Below are 26,012 nucleotides of genomic sequence, written 5' to 3'. Positions count from 1 at the left end.
TAAAAGCGTCCGATCGCAAAGTTGCTAAGAATCTCGAGGGGGCCAGATTCTTAGCAACTATTTAAATATTCTTTAAATTGAAATATGTCTTTTATATGAGTATATTTTAAGGAATGAAATGTGCTAACATACTCTGATTAAATGAATTTTGTAGGAACGTATTTACTGGATGTACATTGTTTTTGGTGTGTGGTAAAAGAATTCAGATGACTTACTCTTCTGTTGAGGTTATGTTGTGCTTGAAGGTGGACATGCCCCTGTCCCTGCAGCTACATCTCCTCTAACGTCCATGCAGGCATGTGCCTGTGTACAGCCTTGGCAGACCATGAGTTGTGTAAATCCAGCAAGACTTGCAAACTTTCATTCTACTGTAAGAGTGTCACAGGCTGTTTGATTTTATGACACACTTGAAAAACTCACAAACTCACCCAGGATAAGATGCCTGCAGAAGAATAAGTGCAACACTTGCATGGACAAATAAAATGATCAGGCATATTTCACATGTATAATAACCTCTTTTTATTAAGGATTTCGAATTTCTTTTTACAAAATTATTAAAATAGTAATCTTTTCTACATTCAACAAGTGCATCCTTAAAATTGTTCAAAAGGCTCAATATGAAAACAGTCAATTTGAGAGCCTTGTGGCAAGTGGATGTCTACCCTTTAATTGGTTGAACTATAGAGGATAAGGGACCTAAAATGATGGCTGAAGATGCAGGGAGTTGCAGTGTTTCACCTGGTTCCTCACTATCTGGCCCTCCAGATGTTTTGGACTACATTTCCAATGATCCTTCAGCAGTGACTAGGCTGTCTAGGGCCAATGGGATTTGAAGTTCAAAACATCTGAAGGGCTACATAACGAGTAACTAGTGAGTCTCGAGGACAAGCCTTGATCAAAATGTCACTGCCCCAAGCATTTTCTTTAGATAAAGGTCACCACTTGGTATGGAAGAGAAGTCTTATATATCGTACAGATAGCATCAGGGGTTCGACAGGGGAAGCGCAGCATGGGCAAAGTTCATGGGCGGTAGTAAGGGCTAAAGCAATGTAATCTCTTTGGCACATGGTGGGGGGAACTCCGGTGTAGCTCCTCCTTTTGATGAAATATCAGAGAGGCCTAGACAGGCTTGTGCCTGAATCTGGTGGGTTAGTTCAGACATACTCCATCCATATTCATGTGAATGTGGTCTTTTTCAGTTTTACAAGCATCTGGCTTTGTCCCCTGCAGAAAAAAAAGAGTTTCAAGATTTCATATTTAATAGAAAAAACATGGAACATGAGCAAAATGAGCAGCTATAGTAATTAGCCTTTCTAGAGATGGCAGCACCCCAATCGTCAACACAATCGCAAAAAAAAGTTACTCCATGAAGCTAATGTTGAACTACTAAATAGATGCATCACCTTTTATAAGATAAAAATTGAAAATTGGTGCATTCTGCAAGTTTAGTCAACTCCACACATTTATATATGCATTTGGGACTAATTGCAAAAAGTGCTTCGGAGTGCTGTGAATTTTGATGGTTTAGAGAAGGTTCACAGATATAGTGACTCATAATAAATTTTAAGGAAAAAGTTGTGGTGGGAATCAAGAGAAACCGGTGCTTCGTATTGAGATTCTAAGAAAACCTTTTTGGTTCTTTGTTAAATCCCATGGGAGAAGAATCGATGATATTTAGGGTTGGTTTGCATTACTGTTTTTATTGGTGTTTAAGGTGCCGACACGTGTTTCAGCCCCACAAGGGTCTTTATCAAACCTGAGATATAACTGAGCCATACCATAATTGACAATATTCTACATGCATGTCAAGATTTGTGCACAATAAAATGGTTATAATGTGACAACCAACAAGTGATCAGTGTTTGGTGTAAGTGAGGTGAGGTGAATGATCCAAGTTTACTGAACAGGGTGAATAACAGGCAAACAATCCTAAATGACAGCGTGCAGCATGCCCACGAACATTCACTTTTGTCATATCACCACACCTGTCATATACTTATTTGACTAGAACAAGTTAAACTTTCAATTCTAACTCCTCAACCTTTTCGCTTAGATTGCTATTCAACAGAACAACTATCAGAAGCTCTCCACAGGGCACTCATCATATTTACCAAGCTTGATAATATAATTTGGTAAGCCAACTTGAGATCAAGCTACTTTGGGGCTACTATATAGGCTCCCTGACCACTCAGGTTGACTTTATCAACTAATCCAATTCTTAATTTCTCCTTTTCTCCCCCCCGCCTCCCTTTCGCCCTCCTTTGTGCTATTCCACTCAAGTGCGCGCTTTTCATAAAATTTGGACACCATGCATATATACAATGCTATTTCAATAAATACCATATGTAAAATATAATGGCCCCAGTTTTTGGCCACAAGGGTGAGGGGATTACCTGAAATAGATATCACGGCGTGCGGAGATGGCCGGAACGCCGTCACCTGCAGATTAGCAGAGAGAGAGTTTGGGCACTCCCCGGCAGCGATGCAGCGATGATGGGGAGATGGTATGAGCGCCGTCACCCGCAGAGAAGTTGGGAGAGAGTTTGGTTGCCGCCCCGGCAGCGGTGCAGCGATGATGGGTGTGTGCCCCAAAGCTATGACAGAGCGAAGAGCAGTTTCTTCCTTATTTCGCAGCAGTGTGGTGGGACAGAGTAAGATAGGGTGACAAGGCGCGGTACGGAGGAAGTGATAGGAAGGGTGCTCCAGTGGGCAATGAGGTGAGCAAAGTCTTGAACTGAAGCGGCATTGCTGTTTTGGGAAGAGGAGTGTACTTTTGGCTGAATAAAGGTTGTAAAAAATAAGAATAAAAGAGATAAGAAATTTGAAATGAAGAGAGGATATTCCAGGTTGGAGCAGGAGTGGACGGGTAATAAGAATAAAAGAAATGGCTTTGGGAGCTCGGGGTCCAAGAAGGTGGATGAAAGGTATGATATAGAAGAAGGGAGTGACATGTGGGGGCGAAGAGGGGGCGTTTAGTGTTAGGTTCTATTTTAAATTGATGGCGGGGCCTGGTGCCAAGGCGAGGGGTACGGGTAAGTGCAGTAGTTAAGGAAATAATAACAGGAGATGGTATGCTCTAGGGTTGTGGGGGCAAGAGGTATCGGGCCCAGGCCCAGGATAGAGCAAGCAGCAGGGGGTGTTTTGGTGGCATGACCTCTTTGGGCCTTGTGGTTCAAGAGCTCGTCAATTTGGCAGGCCTGATCCATGCATTTTCCTGCCCAGATAATGGTCGCCCCACCTGAGACAGGACTGGGGGTTGTCAGGAGGCAGAGGGCAGGTGGCAGGCAACCTTCGATGGTGTGGTGGCAGCAAGAGGGGTACTGGTGATTGTGGTGGTAAGGGTACCAACCAAGGAAAAATATTGGGGGATAGGTACATATCAGGTCAAGAAGTTTTTGGGTTTGGGAACGGCGGCAAGTAATACGTTTTGTCATCTGTATTGGGCATTTTGTTTGTCTTAAGTGAAAGTTTGGTCGAATTGACAGTTAAGGTTTGTGACAGTTAAGATTGGTGAATACAGGTAAACAAAAAGTTTACATTAATGGGGAACTGGGATGTTCAGGGATGCAGAGAATGTCAATTAACAGGCAAAGGTTGGATAGGGAGAAGGAAATGTGAATGGGAGGGGGTCGAGCATTTTAGAGGTGGGGAGTTACACATTTCTTGATACAGGGATGGAGATGCTGGATTCACACAAAGAATAAAAATAAAAAAAGGACAGAAGTTGAAAGGAAAGGATGGGGTTCAAGGATCTTTAGTGAGGAAAAATGGTGGAGTTCAAAGGGGGCTATAGAAGAGGATGTGCATGCTGGTGAAGGGGCGGAAACAGAGCGTCACACTGGGGATCATGGGGGAAGTGGTGCTATGTGAAGTAACAGGGTGTGCAGATTGAACTACATGGAGTGGGGGTGTCTCACCCGCTAGTCCCCGGGGATCTGTCATTCAGGTGGCCATGACACGGACATCGCTTTTGGATCCAGTTCCTGGGGGTGGACCAGTGCAGGAGGATCACCTGGGTGAGGGGTCCTCAGGGACTGGAAGTGGGAAACTGGATGGCGAGATGCAGTATCCCCTTCCCTGTAACCGCTTTACCCCATCCTACCAGGTAGGATTCTTAGGAACGCAACCCTCCCTTTTCCCCACACAAGCACTTTCTCACGGACAGCTCACTGTGAGAGAAAATGGACTAACACCTGAGACGTAAACCTGACATGTCTTAATACAATGGTATGGCAGGGACAGGCAATCCCTGACCATTACACACACCTGACTTCCATCACACTTCCCCACATGGATAAAAGGAGGAGCACGAGAGCACATTCTGAGCGAGGCAAACCACGTGAGGAAGCAGCAGTTCCAAGATGGCAGTTTAATACAAGTAAAAAGATGACAAAACCGAAGAGGATTGCAAGGAGGGAAGTGCCCTTGACCTTTTCAACGAAAGACTGTTACTTTCAGGAACCTTCAAGAATAGGAAACGTAAGATCAGGAATCGTAGCTGAAGAACGCTGCATTGTGCATCAATAGTCAAGGGGGGAGATTTGTGTGCCACTGTGGTACTTGGCTCCTACAACAAAGCAGCGCCAGTGAAGTCAGCGTAGCCGTTGAGTTGGGGAGACTGATATCAGACCGGTTTGTGTTGAAGTCAAGGTTGCAAGCGGCAACATTGTATAATGAAAAGAGAAGAGAACAGTGCATGAAGAGTACGAGGCAAGCAAAGCGAACACAATTAATCAGCGGATGAGTGATTGAAGCTTGAAGCAAAGATACAATACCGTAAACAGAGTGGTCCGGCACCACGTGGGTGGTCATTCGAAAGTCTCTATAAGGTATCTAGCTTAAAGGTGGCAAATGTGAAGAGTGATAAAGAATTGTGAAATCAAAGTAGTTCTGCAACGGGTCAAGCAAACCAACCCAGTGCACATTCGAAAGTCCTCGATAGTTGATGAAAGCGTATAGAAAGTTGGTCCGAGCCCAGCAGAAGGAGATCAGCCTACAAAGCTTTTGGTTAAAGGAAGTTTGTGCTAAGTTATGATCATTATGTTAAAAGGAATCTGTGCCCGACCGAGGGGATACGAGATCTGAGCCCGACTGATGGGGATCCGGGCTATACTGCGGTTCACCTGAGAAAGAATACCCTAGAAGGAATTAGATGCCTAAATAATGTACGAACATTGTGGTGAAAGGATCTGAACCCGGCTGAGGGGGATCCGAGGTGAAAAGCGAATCGCCTAAGAACTTGAGTACTTGTGACAATCTGAAAAAGGAAAAGAAGGCATTGTTTGTTTGTGGCACCAGGCTCTCTGAATGAAGAGACTTTTAAAGGAAAAGCGACTTGGACACTGAAGGCCCTGATGCTTATGTTTTGAACTGTATCCTTGTGTGAAAGCAGCCAGAGACTGTGCTAATACCTTGTATTGTATCTTTATGCTAAAGAAGCCAGAGACTATGCTAAGCACAAGTGTACCGCCTTGTCCGGTGCAGAAAACTTGGGGAAGGGAGGCCAACGGCATAAACATTGTGACATATCATTTTGTGACTATCATTTTTTTTTCGTAACATTATTTCCCACACTATTTGTTTTTAGAGGTAGGGATTGGCAATAGGTTTATAAGTATAAGTCCTTTTATTTTGACACAACACTACTACAAGGACTGCGTTATTATTTGATGGTCGTAGCTTGCTCCCATCTGTAGATTTAGGATTAGATAGGCGTTTTTCAAACCCTTTGTGAAGTTCAATAAACACCCCGGAACTGTGGTCACTTGTGTCTGTCTTACTGTTGATACAATGCCTTCCTTACAGGGTGTACGGACAGCCCTTGTTGCAGTGGGGGAACAGTTGACTGCATTGGGGCATGTGCAAGGGTGAGCATGGGGGTGCATTGGCTAAGAAGGAGGAATGCAGTGTTACTGTAGGCAGTGCACAGACACGATAAACTGCCAGGACAGAGGGTGCAGGTACGGCAACTGGTGCAATGGGGGGAGGGGAGGGGCAGCAGGTGCATGGCAAAGAACGAGGGGCAAGCATTTACAAGGGCAAACACATGGGCGCATTGGCAAAGGGCGAGGTTGTGGAGTTATGGCGGGAGTTGGGGAGAGTGCAATGAACTGCATGGAGAGAGGGTGCAGGTACGGCCCCTGGTGCAGTGGGGAAGCAATAACGAAGGGTGCATAGTGCGAGGGAGCAATCGGTTTTGTTGGGGTGAGTAAAAGGGAGAACCTATGGAGGAGTGCATTGTTTGGTAGATGGCCATGAGATGCTGTTCAATATGCTGGCCCGTAAACAACTGCGGGTGTGATTGGTCTGGGGTTACGAGGGATTCCAGTGATTAGCAGTGGTGGTAGGTTATGTTTGATCGGAACAAATTGATTTGGTGAACACCAGAAGGCTGGTGGGCAGGCTTTATCGGAGAAACAGGAGTAAATGGACATGTGGAATAATGACAGAAGGTTGAGGCACATATATAAAAAATGTGAGTAATATATAGGTGTAAGGGTCCAAGGTGCTGGCAAAGGGCATATTGCAGCGCTGAGGAACAGTTTATGCGGGGGATCAAGTGGGTTAGAGGGGTCAAAAGGAGTTGAAGGGAATAGTGAAAGGGGGGTTTATCAGGGAAAGGGGGAGAGGTTGAGAAGTGGGGTGAACGGGATTGAGGGTGTAGGGTCCAGGGGGTTGTGCATCACAGGGGTGCTGGTGCAGGTTAACGATGGTCTAATTGTGGGGATGTTTTGGGACGGTGTAGTTGGTGTAAGAAAACAAAAGAAGTGAAAGAAGGTATTGGTTTTGGAAAGGGGGCAGTATTATAAAGAGATACACTAAGCAGACACGTAAGGACTAAGATTAGGTGCTGGTTTATCAGGTTAAGGGTTGGACAAAGGTGTTTTTTTTGTGCCGAGCATGAGCGGCACAAGAAAAGGGAGCATCTTGTTGGGGTTACATTATGGTGGGTGGGGGATTGCCAGAGGGGGGATTTGGTGAGGAGGAGGGTTTGATGTACAAGGAAGAAATGGGGCAAAAAGAAGTGAGGATTATAGTGACGAGCCTAGGGAACAGGAGGAGTAGCAGAGTGCATTAAGGTGGTCCGAGTTCAATTGGTTTTGGTGCTTAATTTGTCTTTTCTTTCACATATACGGCAGGAGGTGGTGTTCTGAAAAAGAGAATAAGGGAATGGTTGCTTTATATAGGATGTCTATTGATGTAGGGGTGTAAAGGTTTTATTGCAGTTTGAGTATAGTGTTTTCCAAGGTGAGTTTAGTTGGTGGGGATGGAAGGGGATGATGGCTATTATGATTGTGTATAGAGGTAGGGTGGCCATGGTGGTCCGAGGTCAATTGTTTAGACAAGTTACAAAGAGGTTTTGGCTTTCAAGGATGGAGTTGGGTAGGGACGATATAAACAGGTAGAGGGAAGGGCACAGGAAGGTTTATAGTGGCATTGTGTGCAATTTGAAAGGGGGGCTGGAGGTAAGCAAATGAGGGTACATTATGGAGGAAGGAGGAGTAAAAGACTGGGTTTTCAGCAGGGTATTTTATGTCTGGAAGTCAGGATTCGGAATGCCGAGTGTTTGAAAAAGAAATGTGATTAAATAATTAAACAAAGATGTAAATAGGAAGTTAATAGGGTGGGTGAGGCAGAAAGAACACCCATGCTGAGTCTTTTTCTGGTGCCAGGGACACGGTTGGTTAAATGATGGTTGGTTGAAGCCAAAGAATTATTATCACGTAAGGAGGGTGGTTAGTGTTGTTTGGAACGACAGGCTAGCCCAGGGTCACAAGAGAGGGGAAGAGGTAGGCAATAAAGACAGGCGGTAGCTCAGGCTGAGGACATGGATACAGTTTGGAAAGATGTGGGGGAGTTGAAGTGTCTCAGCTCAAGTGCACGTGGTTAGTCGGGGCCTCATTTAGAGCTAGGATTATGCAGCTAAACAAATTGCACAGAATTGCCCTATAAACTGCGCAAGTGATACGATACTGGGGTCTACCTGTGTAAGCATCTTACACCACAGGTCCAGTTAATGGAATAGGCCGGTGTAAGGCCCCTCTGTCACAGGCTTGACAAAAGCCTATATGATCTACCAACTAACATTTAGCTTACCACCCTAAATTACACCACATGCCTCCACCAAAATAACACTGAAAATATCCATGCAAATCACACCCTTAAGTACAGCCTCAAAGCAGATGGCATAAATGTACGAGACAGGATCACCACGCAAATTCACACTTGATTACAAACAAACTCATCCCAGGTTACGCCCCGGAGGATATCCCCTCCAAAAACTGCTACAACTCTGCAGCCACAGAAACTTGCTCCCCTCGCTATACTCCTAACTTCCCATCCCAATCAATTCAACCCACTCGATCTCTTGAATGTTTTAAGGACCAAAAAGGCCATGAAAATTGTGAGTTTGCACAATGTAAGATACAGCAACATAACCTGAATCAACATACAATGAAATAAAACAACATTTGTAGCAGTATACCTTGTCTGCATTACATTCAGCTTAACCTAAATTAGGGACTTAGTGCCCGATTACGAGTTTGGTGCTATCTGGGTGGTAAATCCATCTAGATACCACCAAACGGTAATACTGTGTCCGGCAGTATTACTTCCAGATTACAAGTGGCGGTGCAAGTCCCCATTTTCTTTTAGTCCATAGGACTCAATGGGGGCATTTTTTGGCATAATTATCAGCGCGGTAATTCCGCCGAAAATGGGTCTGAAAGTTGGCGGATTTACCTCCAACTTTCCACCCAACTCATAGTTAAGCGGTGCAGTAATACATTTGTATAAAGTAATACCGCCGCATTTAACCTGCACCGCCCAACATGTAATGGAGCCCACAGTGTCAATGTGTATCGTGCCATATGAAAAGTACTTTTCACCCATTCTCCAGTTGGTGGACGTGGGGTGACATAGAAACAAATAACAAAAAAAACCTCTTTGCAACATTATTTTCTCATACTGTCAGTTCAACTGGGTATCCACATGTGGAGTTCCTGCATGTCAAGAACATCATCTATAGATCATAGAGTGATAGCCAGCGTCATGAATGTGTGGTGTGGTGCATATCTGGTGCAGTCCTCTAGAATAACCTTTTATGAGGCTACATTGAGTATGGGGCGATGCATCTGTGGGTGTTAACCGTTTGGCATTAAAAACAATCATTTAGCCACTGTTTATTCCCAGTGTGGTCCAGGCACTGTGCATGGCCGATTGAATATGGAGATTGTGATGAAGTCCATCCCTGAGAGCTGGTAATGGGTGAGAAGAACCCTGTGGGCCGGGGATGGTTACCCGCTCTGTCATGCTGACACTAGAGGAGGTACATGAAGGACCTACAAGGGCCTCACCCTTTCTTCCCAACTTCTGTGCAGTGTTGACATGCCGCTAGACATTGGTAAAGAAATGATTGTGCGAGATTTGGTTTGGAACCCTGTTTGACCTTGGCGCTGGATGAGGTGTTTACGAGTCGGCATTTTTGTACTCCATATTCAGTCACTAAAGATAAGGGACGCCGTTGTGTGCTTGAAATTGGTTGATTTTAATATTCAGTAGCGTTCAGTTCCAATTTTGTACACGTTTTGCCATTTTATTGGTGGGTATCTCTACCACACACTGCACTATGAATCACGTTTCGAGAGACAGAAACTTGCATGCAAATAGGGTTTGTGGCTTGGAATGCAGTCGCGAGTGCAAGCTTACCCAAAGCTAACGTACATCAGTGATACAGGGAGGGCAGCAAGAGAATGAGTCGCAGTTCAAGGGGTGCAGGCAAGCACCAGGAGGGAGCCATCGCAGAATCAGGTGGCTGCCATGACCGGGCTGCCTGATTGCAAGATGGAGGATCCCTAGCACCCGTCCCATTCCATTCCATTTCCTATACGCAGATTCAGGGACGGCATCAGGGTTCTTCAACACTTTCATATGAAGGGTGTCGTGCCTCAGGTGGGCCCTCAGTTACTGCCCCCGTGTTGCCAGTCAGCAGTCTTAGAACACAAGAATATAAACCCTTATATATTACTTACTTTCTGGGGCTTACAATGTGTGCTTTGCAGTGCTCACCTTGCAAGCTGCGTTTGCTGGAGCCCTTCCGGTTGTCACTTCCCTTGAGGAATACAGAAGTGTTGTCACCTTGTTGCCTTTTAACACTGGTTCCCCCACATCAGCCACTTGCCAACAACAAAAGATATGTAGCTTTTTCAGGTGGCAGTTTTTGAGCTCCCTGCTGGCTGGCCTTCTCGTGATAATCGGTAGCTATTTATTTTTTATTTTTTTTTTATTTAAAGCTTTCAGCGTAAAAAAATACAAACTTTTGCTTATAAACACATTTTTCCCTCATCCACATACACAAGCCAAACCTATTGTTTTGTTTCTTTCTTAGTTCTGCATCAGATTTGATCCAGGTTTGGCTGTGTGTTAACCAAATTTTCTCCGTTATGTTTTTGCACCATTTCAAGTTTCTTTAGCAGTGATTCAAGAAAAATCCCTAAGGCTTTAGTAGTTTTCCTATTTGGATTGTCGTATAGGGCTGACCACCATAGGTCAGAATCTAGATCGCATGCTGGAGACAGTATTGGTTGTAATAGGCACCCCCTTTCGGTTGTGAGCTCTTGGCAAAACATGATTAGGTGTCGAGTCGTTGCATAACCTACAAAGCTTTTCTTTTGCCTGGCCATATCTGACCAGGTTTGTCCTTGTTCTTAGGATGTCCAAACGGAAGCGCATTATTAGGTCTCTATGCTTCTGATTGGCGCTTTTTTGTAGATATCCTGGCAGTGTCTGTGGGCATCTAGTTATCTTTTTGGACAAGGTATGATGACTCGAATTCACTCTCGCACGTTCTGTTTCTGCCCAATCAATTGATAGCAGGAGAACCTTTACTCTCTTCGGATGTTGACATAGGGCACTCATTGATACGTTCATGTTTTGCAATAGTTCCTTGCATTTTAGTTTCCATTCGTCCAAAGGCCAAAAGGGAATTCCTCCTCCTTCCTTCTTTAGTATTTGATACTGTTTTGGACAATCTTCTATTGAGATTTTTCTATAGGTGGCCAATGTTTTCCAGACTATTCGAGCTTGCATAGAATATAATCCCAGCTCGTGCCGTATAATGCTTATTGGTACACATATAGGGATTTTCAGCAATTTACGCTAGAATCTGGCTTCAAGTTTGTCCCACGTTTCCCACGGGATTCTCAAGGCCGTTTCTCCCGCGTATGTTACGGTAGGGATTACTTTAGCGTTGTAAAATTCTACAATCGGTAGAGAATGGAAAATTTGCAGAACTTTCTTTTTAATATTAATGCCTGTGATGTTAGTTGATCTATTTTTCTCTGTAGATGATCAATCCAGGGTTGCTCACTCCAATTCGGACTCACAATTGCTCCTAGGTATTTTGTGTCTTTCACTATTTTTATTTCTTCATTCTCTATGTGCCATTTGAAAACTTTCCTCAAAGTAGGACTTGGTTTTGCGACTATCATTATGACTGATTTTTCTGGATTAATTTTTTGTTTGATTTCTTTCAAATGAATGTTTACGGCTTCCAGGTTCCTCGGTAGCCCAATTGGGGTTTTGTCCAACACTATGAGATCATCTGCATATAGTAGATGACATATTTTTGTTTCTCCTACTTTACGAGAACAAGCTCTTGGTGGTTCCAGACAGTCTTTAACGTCCAGGATATGAAAGTTGTAGAGTATGGACGCTAATGGGCATCCTTGTTTGAGCCCACACTTTGTTACGATTGCCTTTTGTTAGATTTCCCTTTCGATCCAATCTAACACGCATAGATGTGTTTGTGTGGAGGATTTTGATGGCTTCTATCAGGTCTCTCGGGCAGCCTTTGTCTGTCATTTTGGCCCATAGAGTTTGTCGATCCACACTGTCAAAAGCAGCCGCCATATCTATGGAAGCAATAAAGAGTTTTTGGTTTTCTTGGAGGGTCTTTGCTTTTAGTAAATTTAGAATGAGGAGATTTAGACTACAGTCTACGTTTTCTACGAAGCCTGCTTGTCTATGATCGAAATTATCAGAGGTTTGAATCCATTCCTTTAATCTTTTTAGTAATATACCGGCAAAGAGTTTGCCTATGACGTCCAAAAGAGATATTGGACGTTAATTCTCTGGACATGCTCTGTCTCCTTTTTTGTGTATCAGAATAGTGATTGACGTTGTCCAAGATTCTGGAATCTACATTGATTGTATTATTCTTGTGAAGAGTACAAAGCACATGTTTGCCCATACCATCAGTGCTTGCTTTAGTATTTCATTTGTCAGGCCATCTGGCACTGGGGCTCTGGATCTGCTTGCTTTGATGATCAATGCTAGGATTTCGCTTTGCGTAAATTTGATATCCCAGCCATTTTCCTTGTTGGTTACTTGGGGGGGATAAATCATTTGTAAGCTCACAGTTGTACTTTGCTTCAAAGTATTGTTCCCATTTGCTTTCATGTATGGGATTAAGTTGTTCTTCACCTTGTCGATTTCCTTTTTGATTTAGCAAGGACCATAGGTATTTAGCATTTTTATTTCGTGTTGCCATAAGCATCTGTTCAGAGTCCTTTTGAAACAGTATCGCCCTATGGGATTTGACCCAATTTCGATGCCCTTTTTTCAGGGCCTTACTCTTTATTGCCATATCATCACAAGCAGTATTCTGTTTTTTCAGGGCTCTTAATTCTCGTGCTAGCTGTCTTTTTTTTCCGCTACTTCGGCATTAAAATGGTGCACCCTGTTTTTTGTGTTTCTTCTTTTAGTTGCGATGGCCACTCTGAAGATGGTAAGACAAGTTTCATACTCAACGTCTTTTCCTGTTGTAGATTCCCATTTGTTTATCGATTTGGTTAGCAAAGGAATCACTTTCGTTGTTATTCTCAGTCTATTTCGACCCTCATTTATATCAACTTCAGTTGGCCAAATATTCTTTTTTTCCGTGTCAATTTCATTTGTCTCTAAGCAAGTGAGTATTAGAATTTTATGATCACTACTTTTTGTTGGTAGAATATTTAGAGACATTATAGTGCCAAAAGTTTCTCGATCTACGAAAAAGTAGTCCAGAGTTGCGTTTGAATTGTATGATGCCCATGTGGATTGTCCTACTAAATCTCCTTGGACATTACCATTCACTTGTAAGATGTCATGGTTCTCCATTTCCATTTGCCATTTTCTTGTTCTCGATTGTTTTTGCCGATTATGACTCGTCCTGTTTGCCTGGTTGTTTTTGTTTTTGTCACAGGTGATGTTAAGGTCACCACACAGAATTAGTGCCGGGTTGTCGTATTCTGATCTCAGTTGATCTAGATAGTTGGTAAGCGTGTCCAGAAAAGTTTGTCCATCTTTGGCCTTGACATTCCAATACATGTTAAAGATAATCAGAGTTTTTGTTTTCTCCCTTTCATTTGGGTTGCCATTTCTTTCTGTTTCTTGTTGCAGAATTATTATTTGTATCTGAGAGGATGGCTGAATCGTACGGATTACCTTTCCATTGTACGTGTTCTTTATAATGGTTAAGAGGCCTGCAGAAGGTCTACCTTTTTTTCCTTTGAGAGCTTTGTTCAGGTAGCAGGTCGCTCCATGTAAGTATGGTTTTTCTTGTAGCCAACACTCTTGAATACAACTGATGTCTGCGGTCAAGATTTCGTTGTTAATTTTTTCAACCAAATGATGAAAACCTCTTGTGTTCCAGGAGGCAAATTTTGTTTTTCTTCGGGAATCCTGGACTTCGATCTATTTTTTTGTTTCTTTTGTTTTTGTAACCAGTGTTTCTGCTAGCCATCCCCATGAGCTTTCTGTATCAATTTTTGTTTCAATGGCATGCTCAATGTTCGATTCGGAGGCCAGATTCAATTTCTCATTTCCTTTGATTTTCATCCGAAGAGCATTTGGGCCCCGTAAAACTGTTGGAGAGAACCGTATTGGTCTATAATCCACTTCATCTTCACTTTGGTCTCCGTGGGCCTGTTTTGGCTCTTCAGAGTTTTTTTTCTTTTGTATGTTCTTTTTTTGATCTTTTTCACTCTGTTGTTGATTTTCTGTTTTGACATCAAAGCCCAGTACTCGAAGGTCGTCTGCTGCTTGCCATATTGAGTTCATGACCGCCTTTGATTTTAAATGTATGCATATTCTGTCCGAATGTTCTTCATTCAGGAATTCTACAATTTTTATATCTTTCGGTTCAATGACTCTCAGTTGTGGGACGTTATGCAGAAGTTTCATTAGATTTGATCTATTTAAGATCAAGCTATCCTTTGCTCTTAGGACTCTCTCTATTCTTAGTTTGTATAAATGGGTTTGGTTGTTGAAGGGCTCTAGTTTGTTCTTATCGCTCCTTCTATCTTTTGTTTCATCGTGATCGTAGGAGCTTTTCGGTCCTGAGCTCTTATTTTCATTTGTGCTCTTTCTTACTCGTCCTTTGCTAGATTGTTCAATCATGGCGCTAAGCAAATGTTGTTGCTTTTTTTCCTGATCCTTTTTCTTTTCAATTTGCATTCTTTTTTCATGCAGAGTTTGAAAGGGCGAGGCCGGGTCTTTTGGATTTACCGGTGATTTGTTTTCTTTGTTTCCAGGCACTTCACTGTCCTCCATTGACTCTTGCGAGCTTTCATTTTCGTATACTGATAGGAGTAGTAAGGATTCTTGCCTATTTGACTCATTTAAGGAACTTTCTAAAGTACTCTCTAGTTCCACATCTTTGATGTATTCTCGATCTTGGTTTTTTGTTTGTGTTGGATCTTCCCTTTTTTTCATTATTTGCACTTGTTGAGTAGGATTCGGTGTCTCTTGTCCTATAGGCTTTATATTTCTGATGAATTGCTGTGTTCCTTCGTAAGTTAATTTTTTTTGGTTTGGCATATTTTTAGACTTTTTGTCAGATTTTTCTATGACTTCTTTCTGTCTTTTGTATTCTTTTCCTGACTCATCCTTTGATTTGTTGGCCTTGTCTGGTCGTTTTAATTCTTTTATGTTTTCGATCGAGAATAATGGATAGATACCATTATGCTGGTTTTGGCCATCATTATGTTGTGAGGTCTGTACCATTTGGCCATTGTTCACGGCATCTTCCAAGTTTCTTTCAGTTCTTCGATTGCCTATTGGCAAATTTCGACTATCCATTTGATCTATCACACAAGAGCTTGCTGTTTCGGTTTTTCTACTCCGCAAGTCTGTCACATTTACCCTTTTTTGTTCCTCACTCGACCTTAGGGTTGTTTCCAATTTTTCTGTTAGGGTACTTTTGTTCTCAGATTGGATGTGATTTTTTTGGCTCTCTGATTTAAGTAGCTTGATGGTATTACTGGAACAGTGCAAAAAGGATCTCTTATCTTGCCGCGCCTCTTCAATTAGGTCATTTAAAGTCTTGATTATGTCTTTTTCTGACTCTTTTTCTTGTATCTTCCTTTCTTTACCTGCCTCAATCTGTTTTTCCACCTTTGTTAATTTGGTTTCGATTTGAGCCATTACGAATGCTTGATCCTTACAATTTTCATGTAGTGCCTCGTATAGCTTAAAATATGGTGCAAGAGCTATCGTCATCATTGACCCTACAGCTGCTTGCATGTTTGTGCAGATGTCTATTGATGGCCATGGGTTTTGTGACGGAACTTGTTCTCTTCCAAGATCCTTTTCTTTCACTTCCAAACTATTGGGGTTTAGCACGACGTGTTCTTCGTCATCCTGCTGTGTGGCTGAAATCGTGCTACTACTTATTTCTTGGGGTACGTCTTCATTGATCATTTGTGATGGAAGAAAGACATCGTCTTGCAGTTCTGTAGTGATTTTTTTATTCACTACCTCTTCTGCACTCGTGACATTTTTTTTTCATTTATTTTTCTTTTTTCCTGGTCCATAAATGCAGTAGATTTATTTCCTTCCACCTCTCCATGTTGCCTTTTTGTTCGTACTGTCTGCGGAGTTGAGGAGTTTATAGGTTCATTTATAGATGTCCTTTGAGCTTCCTCCAATTTATCAGCTTGTTTCTGCTGTTTAAAAGCTGCATTTCTTGTGGTCACGTTTTTAATTCCTTCGGTCTGTATGATTATTTTGTCATTAAGAATATTGGTAGAGGAATGCGCGATGCAGTAGACGTGTGCCTTCGGAGCTCCCGCGGCCGCAGCCTAACATCCTGTTTAAACGACCACCTGGAAATATCTGGTGACCCCCAAAGCAAGACCCCCGGTGTCTGACACCCAGGGGCACATCTGTGGCGAATCCCAGCCCGAAACTCGCAGGGGCTTCGGCACCAGGAGCGAGGGAAAGTTACGCCATTTCGGCTCGAGGACGAACCAAGATGGCCGCCGGACCATCGGGCGCGCGCTGAGTGGGGAGCGGTGCATCCGCACATCCAGCGGCGACCGCAACGAAGGCGGAGCGAGGTTCCTGGAGGAATCTGAGAGAGGGGACCGCCGGCCCTGCTCCGCCCGGACCAGGAGGGACGGGTGCGAACGACAGAACAACAGAGCAGAGCGCCGCTACGGAGACCCGTGCGCGGCGCAGGTGGCCCTGCCGGTGAGGGCCCCCCCTCGAGTGACCACTTCAGGGGCTGTTGGAACTGGCGAACACCCCCGGCACATCACAGCAAAAATCCCAGCGTCCGGCGGCTGGGCCTACACGGCCACTATCACGGGCTCACCATCTGGCTCTGTGCCTAAACCCACAGGGCGCCGGCAAAGCTTACCGTCCTGTGTGACTCCTCGGTGGGGCTGGGCTCTTGCGTAATAGGATTGTACCCAAGATACGGGGCCTGACGGCGGCCATGGGGAAAGACAAAATTAGAAGGCCCACTACGCAAAACAGAATCGACCAATATACGATGCCTCCTTCGCAATCTCCTGATATTCAACCGTTACTGTCGGTAGAAGTGGACTCAGCACCTGGGCTCTCCCTAAGAGACGTCATGGCAGCCATAGCAGACTCCCGCTCGTCGATGGAGCAGAAGATGGATGGAATCAGCCTGGATATGTCCCTCCTCCGACACGATCTGCAGAAACTGTCGGCACGAACGGGCGAGGCGGAACAGCGTATTTCCAATACGGAGGATGGGATGAACGCAATACAGCAAGAACTTCAAGGAGTCTCTGCCAAACTTAAAACTCTGGAAGCCAGAGTTGAGGAGGGAGAGGGCAGATCCAGGCGCAACAACATTCGAATTCTCGGTATCCCCGAGAAGGCCGAAGGTCCCTGTATGGAACTTTTTCTGGAACAGTGGCTGATGGACCTCTTCGATCAGCGATCCTTTTCCAAATTCTTCTCGATAGAGAGAGCACACTGAATGCCCACTGGCAGACCAGTGCCTGGAGCTCCGCCGCGCATGGTGATAGCAAGACTACTAAACTATCGGGACCGAGACACGCTGCTGCACCTTGCACGAACCAAGGGTACGACCACCTTTAATGGCTCCAAGATCGCCTTCTTCCCGGACTATCCGCGGGAGGTCCAGAAGGCAAGGCAATCCTTTGAAAGACTTAAAAGGCAGCTCCAAGGGATGGGAGTCAAGTATGGCCTGCTCTTCCCAGCCCAGCTGAAAATATATCACAAGGGCACAACGGTCCACTTTAATGACCCGAAGGAGGCCTGGCGATGGGCAGAGCAACACATTGAGGGGGACTGGTCGGCGCATCGAGCCAACAGGGGCAGAAATCCTAGGCCGCCGCCGGATCATCCTCGGGATCCGGACAGGCCACCCTCGCCGAATCGGCAGGCGGAGGCTGGAGACTGAACATGACTGTTTCTTGCGGATGGGTCTGGCCCCACGTGCGGGGGCACTCCAAACTGTTGTTACAGAAGGCTCGGGTGCGCCGCCAGGCTACTGTAAATCGTCTATGTCATTAATAATGTGGCCTGCGGGGGCATATCTCCATCGCACCGGGTAAAGGCAACAGGGCCCCCCCCCCTGCCAATTTCCAATTTTTAATCTCTTTAGCTTTATTGTGAATAAGGGTTTGTAAGGCTGACACCTTACACGTGTTGAGGGTTATGATGTTGGGGCTACAGGTACTTCGTGTTGAGGTGGAGTATGGGGAGGGGGAGGGAAGGGAATGTTCTAATAAGTTCTTTGTTACCCTAGGAGCACCGCGTCCCCGCGGGCTCCGGAATATGTTGAGGTTCAGGATAGGACGAGGACACAGACGATCCAGGCAACACAATATTCGGCACTTCAGACACACACCACAGTATATCACCATTGGCAGAGACACCTTGCTCGTAAAATACCTGTCCAACTATTTACTCCAGTCTCTGGATGGCACCCTCACAACCCCAGTCGATCCCGACTGAACGCCCCAAGTCCCTCAAGGTGCTCACCTGGAACGTAAACGGGATGGGCTCTCCGATCAAGAGGCGCTTGATTAAACAAATACTCAGTAGACACTCCCCTGATGTGGCCCTGCTATCCGAAACACACCTAGCGGGTCCGAACTGTTCTTACTTTCAACGCACTAACTACAGGTCTGCTTTCCACGCGGGATACACGAGGGGATCTAGGGGTACTCTCATACTCATACACAAACGTATTCCTTTCACCCTCCAATGCCGGAACAAGACCCACGAGGTCGTTACATACTGATCCTTGGTACGTTGTGGAGTGAGAGGGTCGCCTTCGTCTCGGTGTACTTCCCTCCCGGACTGGGGCAGGAGCTGCTGGACGAGTTAACTGCCCTCATAGGTAAACACCAACCTGACAAGCTGTTTCTGGGGGGAGACTTTAATGATGTCATGTGCAATTCCACTGACCGTACACATCTCAGACAACGCAACCCTGGACACCCCCACGAGACTATCTAACTTTGCGTTTGCCTTGGGCTTGGGTGATGTATGGCGAAAGTTGCACCCGGACGTTAGGGGGTACTCCTTCCACTCCGGTGCCCACGGCTCCCTTTCCAGGATCGACTATCTTTTTGTCCCACACACGGACCTCCACAGGATACTTGCGGCGGATTTCCTTCCCCGGGGCATCTCAGACCATTCGCCTCTACTCGTGGAGATTCGCGCACAAGGCGCTTCCCCCCCTAGGACATGGCGACTTAACACCTACTACCTGGGTTTCCCTGAGCTTGTTGACCACCTCACTGAAGTCTCCACCGAGTACTTCGAAATTAACGATAACGGAGAACAAGATCCGGTGGTGATCTGGGAGGCCTATAAGTCCGTTTTGCGGGGTGCCTTAATCTCCTGGGTGGCAAATAGAAGGCGGGAGAGACTCCGGGACATAACGAAGGCGGAAAATGAACTGACCCAATGTGAGAACAAACACATCCTTGACCCATCCCCGCAGACCCAACTCTCCCTTAAACGTGCCACTGAGCGGCTCCGTAACCTCTCACTAGACAACGCCAAACAAGCCCATTGGGACTCCAGAGCCAGAATGTATGAGCATGGAGACAAGGCTGGTCGTTTGCTAGCTTGGTTGGAGAGGAGGGACGAGGGTCAACGATGTGTTCGCGAGATTGTCAGCCCACGGGGTGAGAGGTTCCAGTCGGACGCAGAGATAGCTGAAGCCTTTGCCCAATTTTATGAAGCGCTTTACCGGCCCCGACCTCGCGGCTGGACCCAACCCTCCTAAACGACATAATATTTCCAACTCTCTCTGTGCAACAAAAAGCGCGCTTGGACTCTGCCCTCTCGGAGACTGAGGTGGCTGAAGCACTAGCTCAATTACAGACAGGGAAAACACCAGGCCCGAACGGGTTCCCAGTCGAAACTTGGCAGAAAGTGGGGGGAATCAACATAGCATCTTCCCTCCATAAAATGCTACTTACGGCCCGGGAACAAGGCGCTCTCCCGCAGGACCTGTGTAAGGCTACCATCGTTGTCATCCCTAAACCTGGCAAACCCCAGGAGCAGTGTGCCTCCTACAGGCCAATCTCGCTGATCAATGGCGAGGCTAAAGTCCTCGCCAAGGTCCTGGCCAACAGGTTACAACCGGTGGCTGATACACTTATACACCCGGACCAATGTGGCTTTATGCCACACAAATCGACCAGGATGAACTTGCGCCGACTTCACTTAGCGTTAGAGAGGGCCCCTATCATTGATAATCCGCGTACTCTTCTGGCAATCGACTTCGAGAAGGCCTTCGACTCGGTCCGATGGGATGGCCTCTGGGAGATCATGGCACGGATGGGCTTTGGGGATGGGTGAAGCTGCTATACACAAACATCTGGGCGGAAGTCAAGGTGAACGGGTGGACATCTCGCCCCTTCCGACTGGGCAGGGGCACACGACAGGGATGCCCCCACCGCCCCTTCTTTTCGCTCTGGCGATAGAGCCATTGGCCATATGGCTTCGCCAGAGCACATCCTGGGTGGGATTCAAATGGCCAGAGGATCATGAAGATCGGATATCCCTATACGCTGACGACCTCCTGATATACTTGGGAGACCCCACCCAAACCTGCCCCATAGTGACCCAGATTCTTGTCCAGTATGGGGAATTTAGCGGTCTAAGGATCAACTGGAAGAAATCTGTTTTCTTCCTGGTGAAGGGAGGGGGACAGCTCGACCCGAGGGAATGCCCATACCAAATAGAACAACTTGGCTTCCGATATCTCGGGATCTGGATAACGACGGACCTAACTAGTTATAGCAAGCATAATCTCCAACCAATCTTGGACCGATTCTCTAACGACGTACAACATTGGAAGCTTCTCCCCCTGACCCTTATGGGCAGAGCCGCTCTCTTCAAAATGTTGGCCCTCCCGCGATTCCTCTACGTCCTTCAAAACACCCCTTTGCAGATCTCGGGGGCTGAATTTGACCGGGTGGAATCCCTCCTTAGGCAGCTCTTGTGGGTCGGAGGACAGGCGCGCATAGCACTGGCCACACTTCAAAGGTCGGTATGGGAGGGTGGGATCGGTGTGCCCCACCTTCAAACCTACTATTGAGCCTCACAGCGGTGATCAATGACCTACTACACGGGGACCGGGAACTACCCCATATCAAAGCCGATGTGTCTGCCATGCACGACAACGACCCAATACAGCTACTGTACCAAGCCCCCCCCTAGACCATCCCCACCAACAACAAGAGCACAGATTACCACCATCTGGAAGAACGTACATAAGTTTGTGGGATGGGGAAACAAGATATCAGCGGCGCAGCCCCTATGGCGAAACGCCAACCTGAGAGAAATTGCGAGGTTTGAACCTTGGACATCCTGGGTGAGAGCAGGGATTCAGAAAGTGGGGGATGTCCTGAAAGACGGGAACCTTGCCCCGTTTGCGGACCTACAACACAGATTTCAGCTCCCGGACACTGAAAGATACCATCACATGCAAATATCCCACGCCCTAAGAGTCCACATAGCGACAGAAGACAACACCCCGGAGTACTCACCCATAGAACGCAACATTTTTCCCGAATTTATCCCCTCCAAATGCACATCCATCCTTTATAATGCCATCACATCCTTCGCGACCCCTGAATTGACCAGTCTAAAAGCCAAGTGGGAAACAGATGTAGGGGATATCGACCCTGAGGACTGGATACGGGTATTGATGCACCCACGGGAAACTGCCATCTCCTCGAGACTCAGACTGGTGCAACTCAAAATACTGCACAGAGTGTACTACCCTAGAACTGCACTGTTTGGGTGGAAGAAAGCAACAAACCCGAACTGTCTCAGGTGTGGGGGCGAGGAGGGGACCTTCTTCCATATTCTGTGGTCCTGCCCCCGCATCCAAACTTTCTGGGAGGCCTGCTGTCGGGAATTGGCCCGGATACTCTCCAAAACAATTGAACTTGACCCGAAGGTCCTGCTCCTGGGAGTGCCAGGGGAGCACGAACTGAATAAATGGGAAGAATTGTTACTGCACACAGCGGTCGCCCTAATGAAGCGAAACATTGCACAGAAATGGGGTGTACCGGAGTCTCCGACAATGGAGCAGTGGGCGCTGGACATGGACACATGTGCTATGCTCGAAAGACGGATCTATAACGCAAGGGGCTGTCCTAACAAGGCCTCTAAAATATGGGCGGCGTGGGAGGAGGGAGGGCCCTGAAAGACATTGAAAGGCACTGGGAGATATTGACCTGGGGACGCTAATTAGAACATCTACACTGTGAATTGTAGTTCTGTTCCGTAAGAATGATGATCTAAGACTTACTATTACTACTGCTTAACGGGCTGTGTCGGCCTCTTTTGATGTTGTTGCCTCCTCTTTCTTTGTTCCTCTCCCTTGGTTTTGGTTGTCTTGACTATGTTATGACTAATTGATAAATAAAAAATGTCTTATAAAAAAAAATAAAGAATATTGGTAGAACCACTTTTTCCATTTCGGGCTGTTCATCCTGAGACATTATTTGCTCACATTGGCCCGAAGCTAGAATAAGGTCATGATCTGACATTTCCATTTCAGTTTGCTGCTGTTTGGAGTCCATGACCCTGGTTCCCAAAGTATGATCTTTTTGATGAGCAAGTAAGTCTTTCTTTTTAAAGTGCCATCTTATGGTTTTTATTCCAGAAAGGGATGAGGCACGCGGTTTGGGTTTCCGCATAGGAACTTGTTTTATAGGGCCACTTAGCCCATTAATTAAATTTGTTCTTGCATTTATTTTTTCATGTGCCTCGACATTAGATGATTTTTGAGTGTTGCACTGTGCGAGGCTCTTTTCTGGAAAACCCATTGGTTCTTTGTTCTGGGGGGACAATAGATTTGACTTGTCCTTCTCACACACTTTGTATCCACTTTGTTTTGCTGCTGGTAATTTTGTTTTTGTGGCTTGGGGGCTTTCCATGCCATCCACATACGCTGCTGCTTCAATGCTCTCATATAGAATGCTTGGTATAAATGTTTTTGGTGCTTTAGCTTTATTCATTTTTTTCCTTGTTGTGAAGGAGGCTTCTTGCTGTGGTAGACAGAAGCCTTCATTACTGGCTACTTCCCTCACCGACACCCCCCCACCTCCCAAACAGCGACTCCCTATCTTGAAGTCGCACTCCAATACTTTGCTCTGCTCCACATACTTTGCCTGAGTCTGCCATGCGCGAGCACATCTCCATCAGCATCGTCGCATGCAGCAGACTGCATGAAATGCTCACTAAGGGTTAACTGCTTTATTCTGCGAGTCCTACATGAACAGTCTGTGTTGCTGACTTCAGCTTCTACTGAAATATTTAGCTTTTGCAAGCGATGCTTCACGTTTCGATGGTAAACAGACACAAAATGGTATGATAGGGTACAGACTGACCTTGAACATTGATAAACATACATTCCAGTGAAGCGCTTCCCAGCCCTCTAGGTGGGATGGAGTGCGAAGGGGGACAGGCGCAGACTGGTAATTTCCACCAAAAGCATGTTTTGACACTGGAAAGGTTCTAGAAAGTTTATGTCACATTGAGTGACAGGCACACCAGATAAAGTGTGCACACACATGGACGTGGCGGACTCTCCAATGGGCTTCCTTTGTGATCATGCAAGTCCCTTGGGTTTGACAGTTTTCTCCTTGCTGTGTTTCCTAACATTACTGCATTTGAGCTGTGGGCTGACCAGAGAGGAGGAGAGAGAGAGAGTGTGCACAGGGGTGTTGGGACAGATCATTGAGGCCAGTCCACGAGAAAGAGGCCAGTCGTTAAGTCAAACGGTTCCCTGGTGTAGTGTCCAGGGAATGTAAGATTGTGCTCTATGTGACGTATAACTTGTAACTATCTACTCATTGCTAAATAAATGGCAAGTTAATACGTTAATTATTATTTCTCCAGCGTGAGTTATGTTATGTTATAGAAACTTGTAAAGTGCACCAGCCACCCGAGGGCATCAGGGCGCAAACCAAGAAAATTTAAACAGAAGAGTCTTCAAGGCACGGCAGAAAGAAAAGTGATTGTGTATTCCACGAAGAGCAAAGGGGAGAGAATTCCAAGCCTTGGCTGCAGCCACGGAGACGGACCGTCCACCAATGCAAGAATACTGTATGTGGGGGACTTGGATGGTTAACAATGATTGAAGTGCCCTTGAGGGAACATAGGGGCAGAACGTAGACTGAATAAATTCAGCGCCCACTTTATAAAAAGCTTTGTGAACAATACACTAGGATTTAAACAGCACACATTACTCGACAGACAACCAACGTAACTGACATAGGATGGACTCATATGCGCATCATATGGAGGATGAAGGACCACACAGGCAGCCATATTCTGCAGAAGTTGGAGCCTATGGATCAGACTGACTGGTTGAGCCAAATAAAGTGAATTGCAATAATCAATGCCACTCATCACCAGCGAGGACACAACAGGGGCATGGACTTTAGAAGGGATAAGAGGGAGGACCTTACGAAGGATCCTTGACTTCAAATGACCAGTTTGACAAACTGATGTCACTTCATCAGATATAGCAAGTGAGGCCGAGATTTGGACACCCAAATCCTTCAGCAGAATGGCAGGTGACGGAAAAGGGCCCAAACTTGGGGGCTGAAAATCCAGCGTCCAGAATGATTGCGGGTGATTCAACATCACCACCAGTACCTCTGTCTTTTCACCATTCAACTTAAGCCAGTTCCTGGTCATCCCCCCACCCACGGCCTCCAGACAATCCCTAAACCAAGCAGCAGTCGCCGGCCGAGACCGATCCAACCAGAGAATTATCTGTATATCATCAGCATAGGAATAGCACCGGAAGCCGTGGGAATGGAGGATATAAATATTAAACAAAATAGGTGACAGAGCGGAGCCCTGAGGGACTCTGCAAGACAGAGAGACTGGCTGAGAGAAGAAGAGAGAAAGAAAAGTTGATTGGATACGATCTGACAGGAATGGAGAGAACCAGGTAAGTACCTGGCAGGACAAAACAGCAGAAGAAATTTGGGTGACCAGGGTCGAGTGGTCCACGGTGCGAAAAGCAGCTGAGCAATCTAATAAAATAAGTGACCGAACCCCGCCCTGGTCAACCAGACATGCAAGGTCATCCATAACTGAAACAAGAACTGACTCAGGGCCACTGCCAGGGTGAAACCCAGATTGAAAAGTTTTGAAGAAAGCTGAAGATTCAAGAAAGGAACCAAGAAGAGGAGAAATCAGAGATTCAAGAAGCTTCATCAGAACCGAGAAAAGTAAGATAGGACAGAAATTAGACAGAACCACTGAATCAAGGGAGTTGCTTGAGATTATTAGGGATAAAGCCAGACAAAAAAAGAGTTGTTAATTGCTGCTGTGATCCAGGAAACAATATCCAGTGAAATGTCTTTAGCAGTAGAAAGAGGAAAAGGGTCCAGGGGGATGCAGATGTAAGCCTATTCATAGCAGATAGTATCTCTTGACAAGAAAAAGTTGGAAAACTAGACCAGAAAGCAGTCGGCCTAGTATCAGTACCAGTGGAATAAGATATAGTAGGACGAGGACAAGAGCTAATCATTTTGCTCCGGATAGTAATAATCTTTTATTAAAGAAGGTGGACAGGGAGTCACACAGACTTTACAAGGGGATGATACTGGAATGTAGTTTTGCAGGTGAGGAAAGTGACTGAACCAATCCAAATAAAACGTTAGGTCGTTAATCACACTCCCCACCTGCTCACTATAGAAGCCTTGCTTATGTTCATTGCTGTTCCATGAGAATTGAACTTCTAGCAGGGTGTGTGTGCTTGTTTTGGGCTGCTTCCAAAGACCATCGTGCACCTAACCTTTATGAAACACTAAGCAGGTGGGGACCCCAACCATCATGTTGAAATGGGCCCCCACACATCTTCAGCTGGGTCTTTGCAGAATATTTACATACGAGTACAGACATCAGTATTGAAGAAGGTTCAGTTAGCCCAAACTGTGTTGTGATAACTAACACTGAGTTGGATTGAAAGCAATGTTTTTTCTAAGGATAATGCAATAATCTACATTGTGAAGCCTGAAAGGAAAACCTTTTTTCAAGGAACAAATGACATTTTTTGAAGTTTGAGAAAGTGTGAAAAGGAACACTGAAAATCGCCTCAATTTGTTTAAAGGAGAACGTTACCATTCTTGGTGTGATATTGAACACAGAGGCAAATTAAATACACTTTTCAACGTTCTTTGAAATAAGTTTGT

The 26,012-nt window shown here is 45.6% G+C and overlaps 1 protein-coding gene across 1 annotated transcript in view; it reads right to left on the bottom strand.

Moving 5' to 3' along the window:
- Nucleotides 1-495: 495 nt before the first annotated feature.
- Nucleotides 496-26,012, bottom strand: part of IFI30 (IFI30 lysosomal thiol reductase) — a 182,399-nt gene continuing 156,882 nt past the window's right edge. The window contains exon 7 of the mRNA XM_069649254.1: nucleotides 496-1,224. Within this exon, the coding sequence (XP_069505355.1) occupies nucleotides 1,150-1,224 (75 nt within the window). The 3' untranslated portion in view covers nucleotides 496-1,149. The remainder of the gene's footprint in view (nucleotides 1,225-26,012) is intronic.

This window comes from Ambystoma mexicanum, chromosome 1p (genome assembly GCF_040938575.1).
Source record: "Ambystoma mexicanum isolate Mex_15411 chromosome 1p, UKY_AmexF1_1, whole genome shotgun sequence".
NCBI classification, from domain to species: domain Eukaryota; kingdom Metazoa; phylum Chordata; class Amphibia; order Caudata; family Ambystomatidae; genus Ambystoma; species Ambystoma mexicanum.
This window is presented reverse-complemented; position numbering and strand designations above follow the sequence as displayed.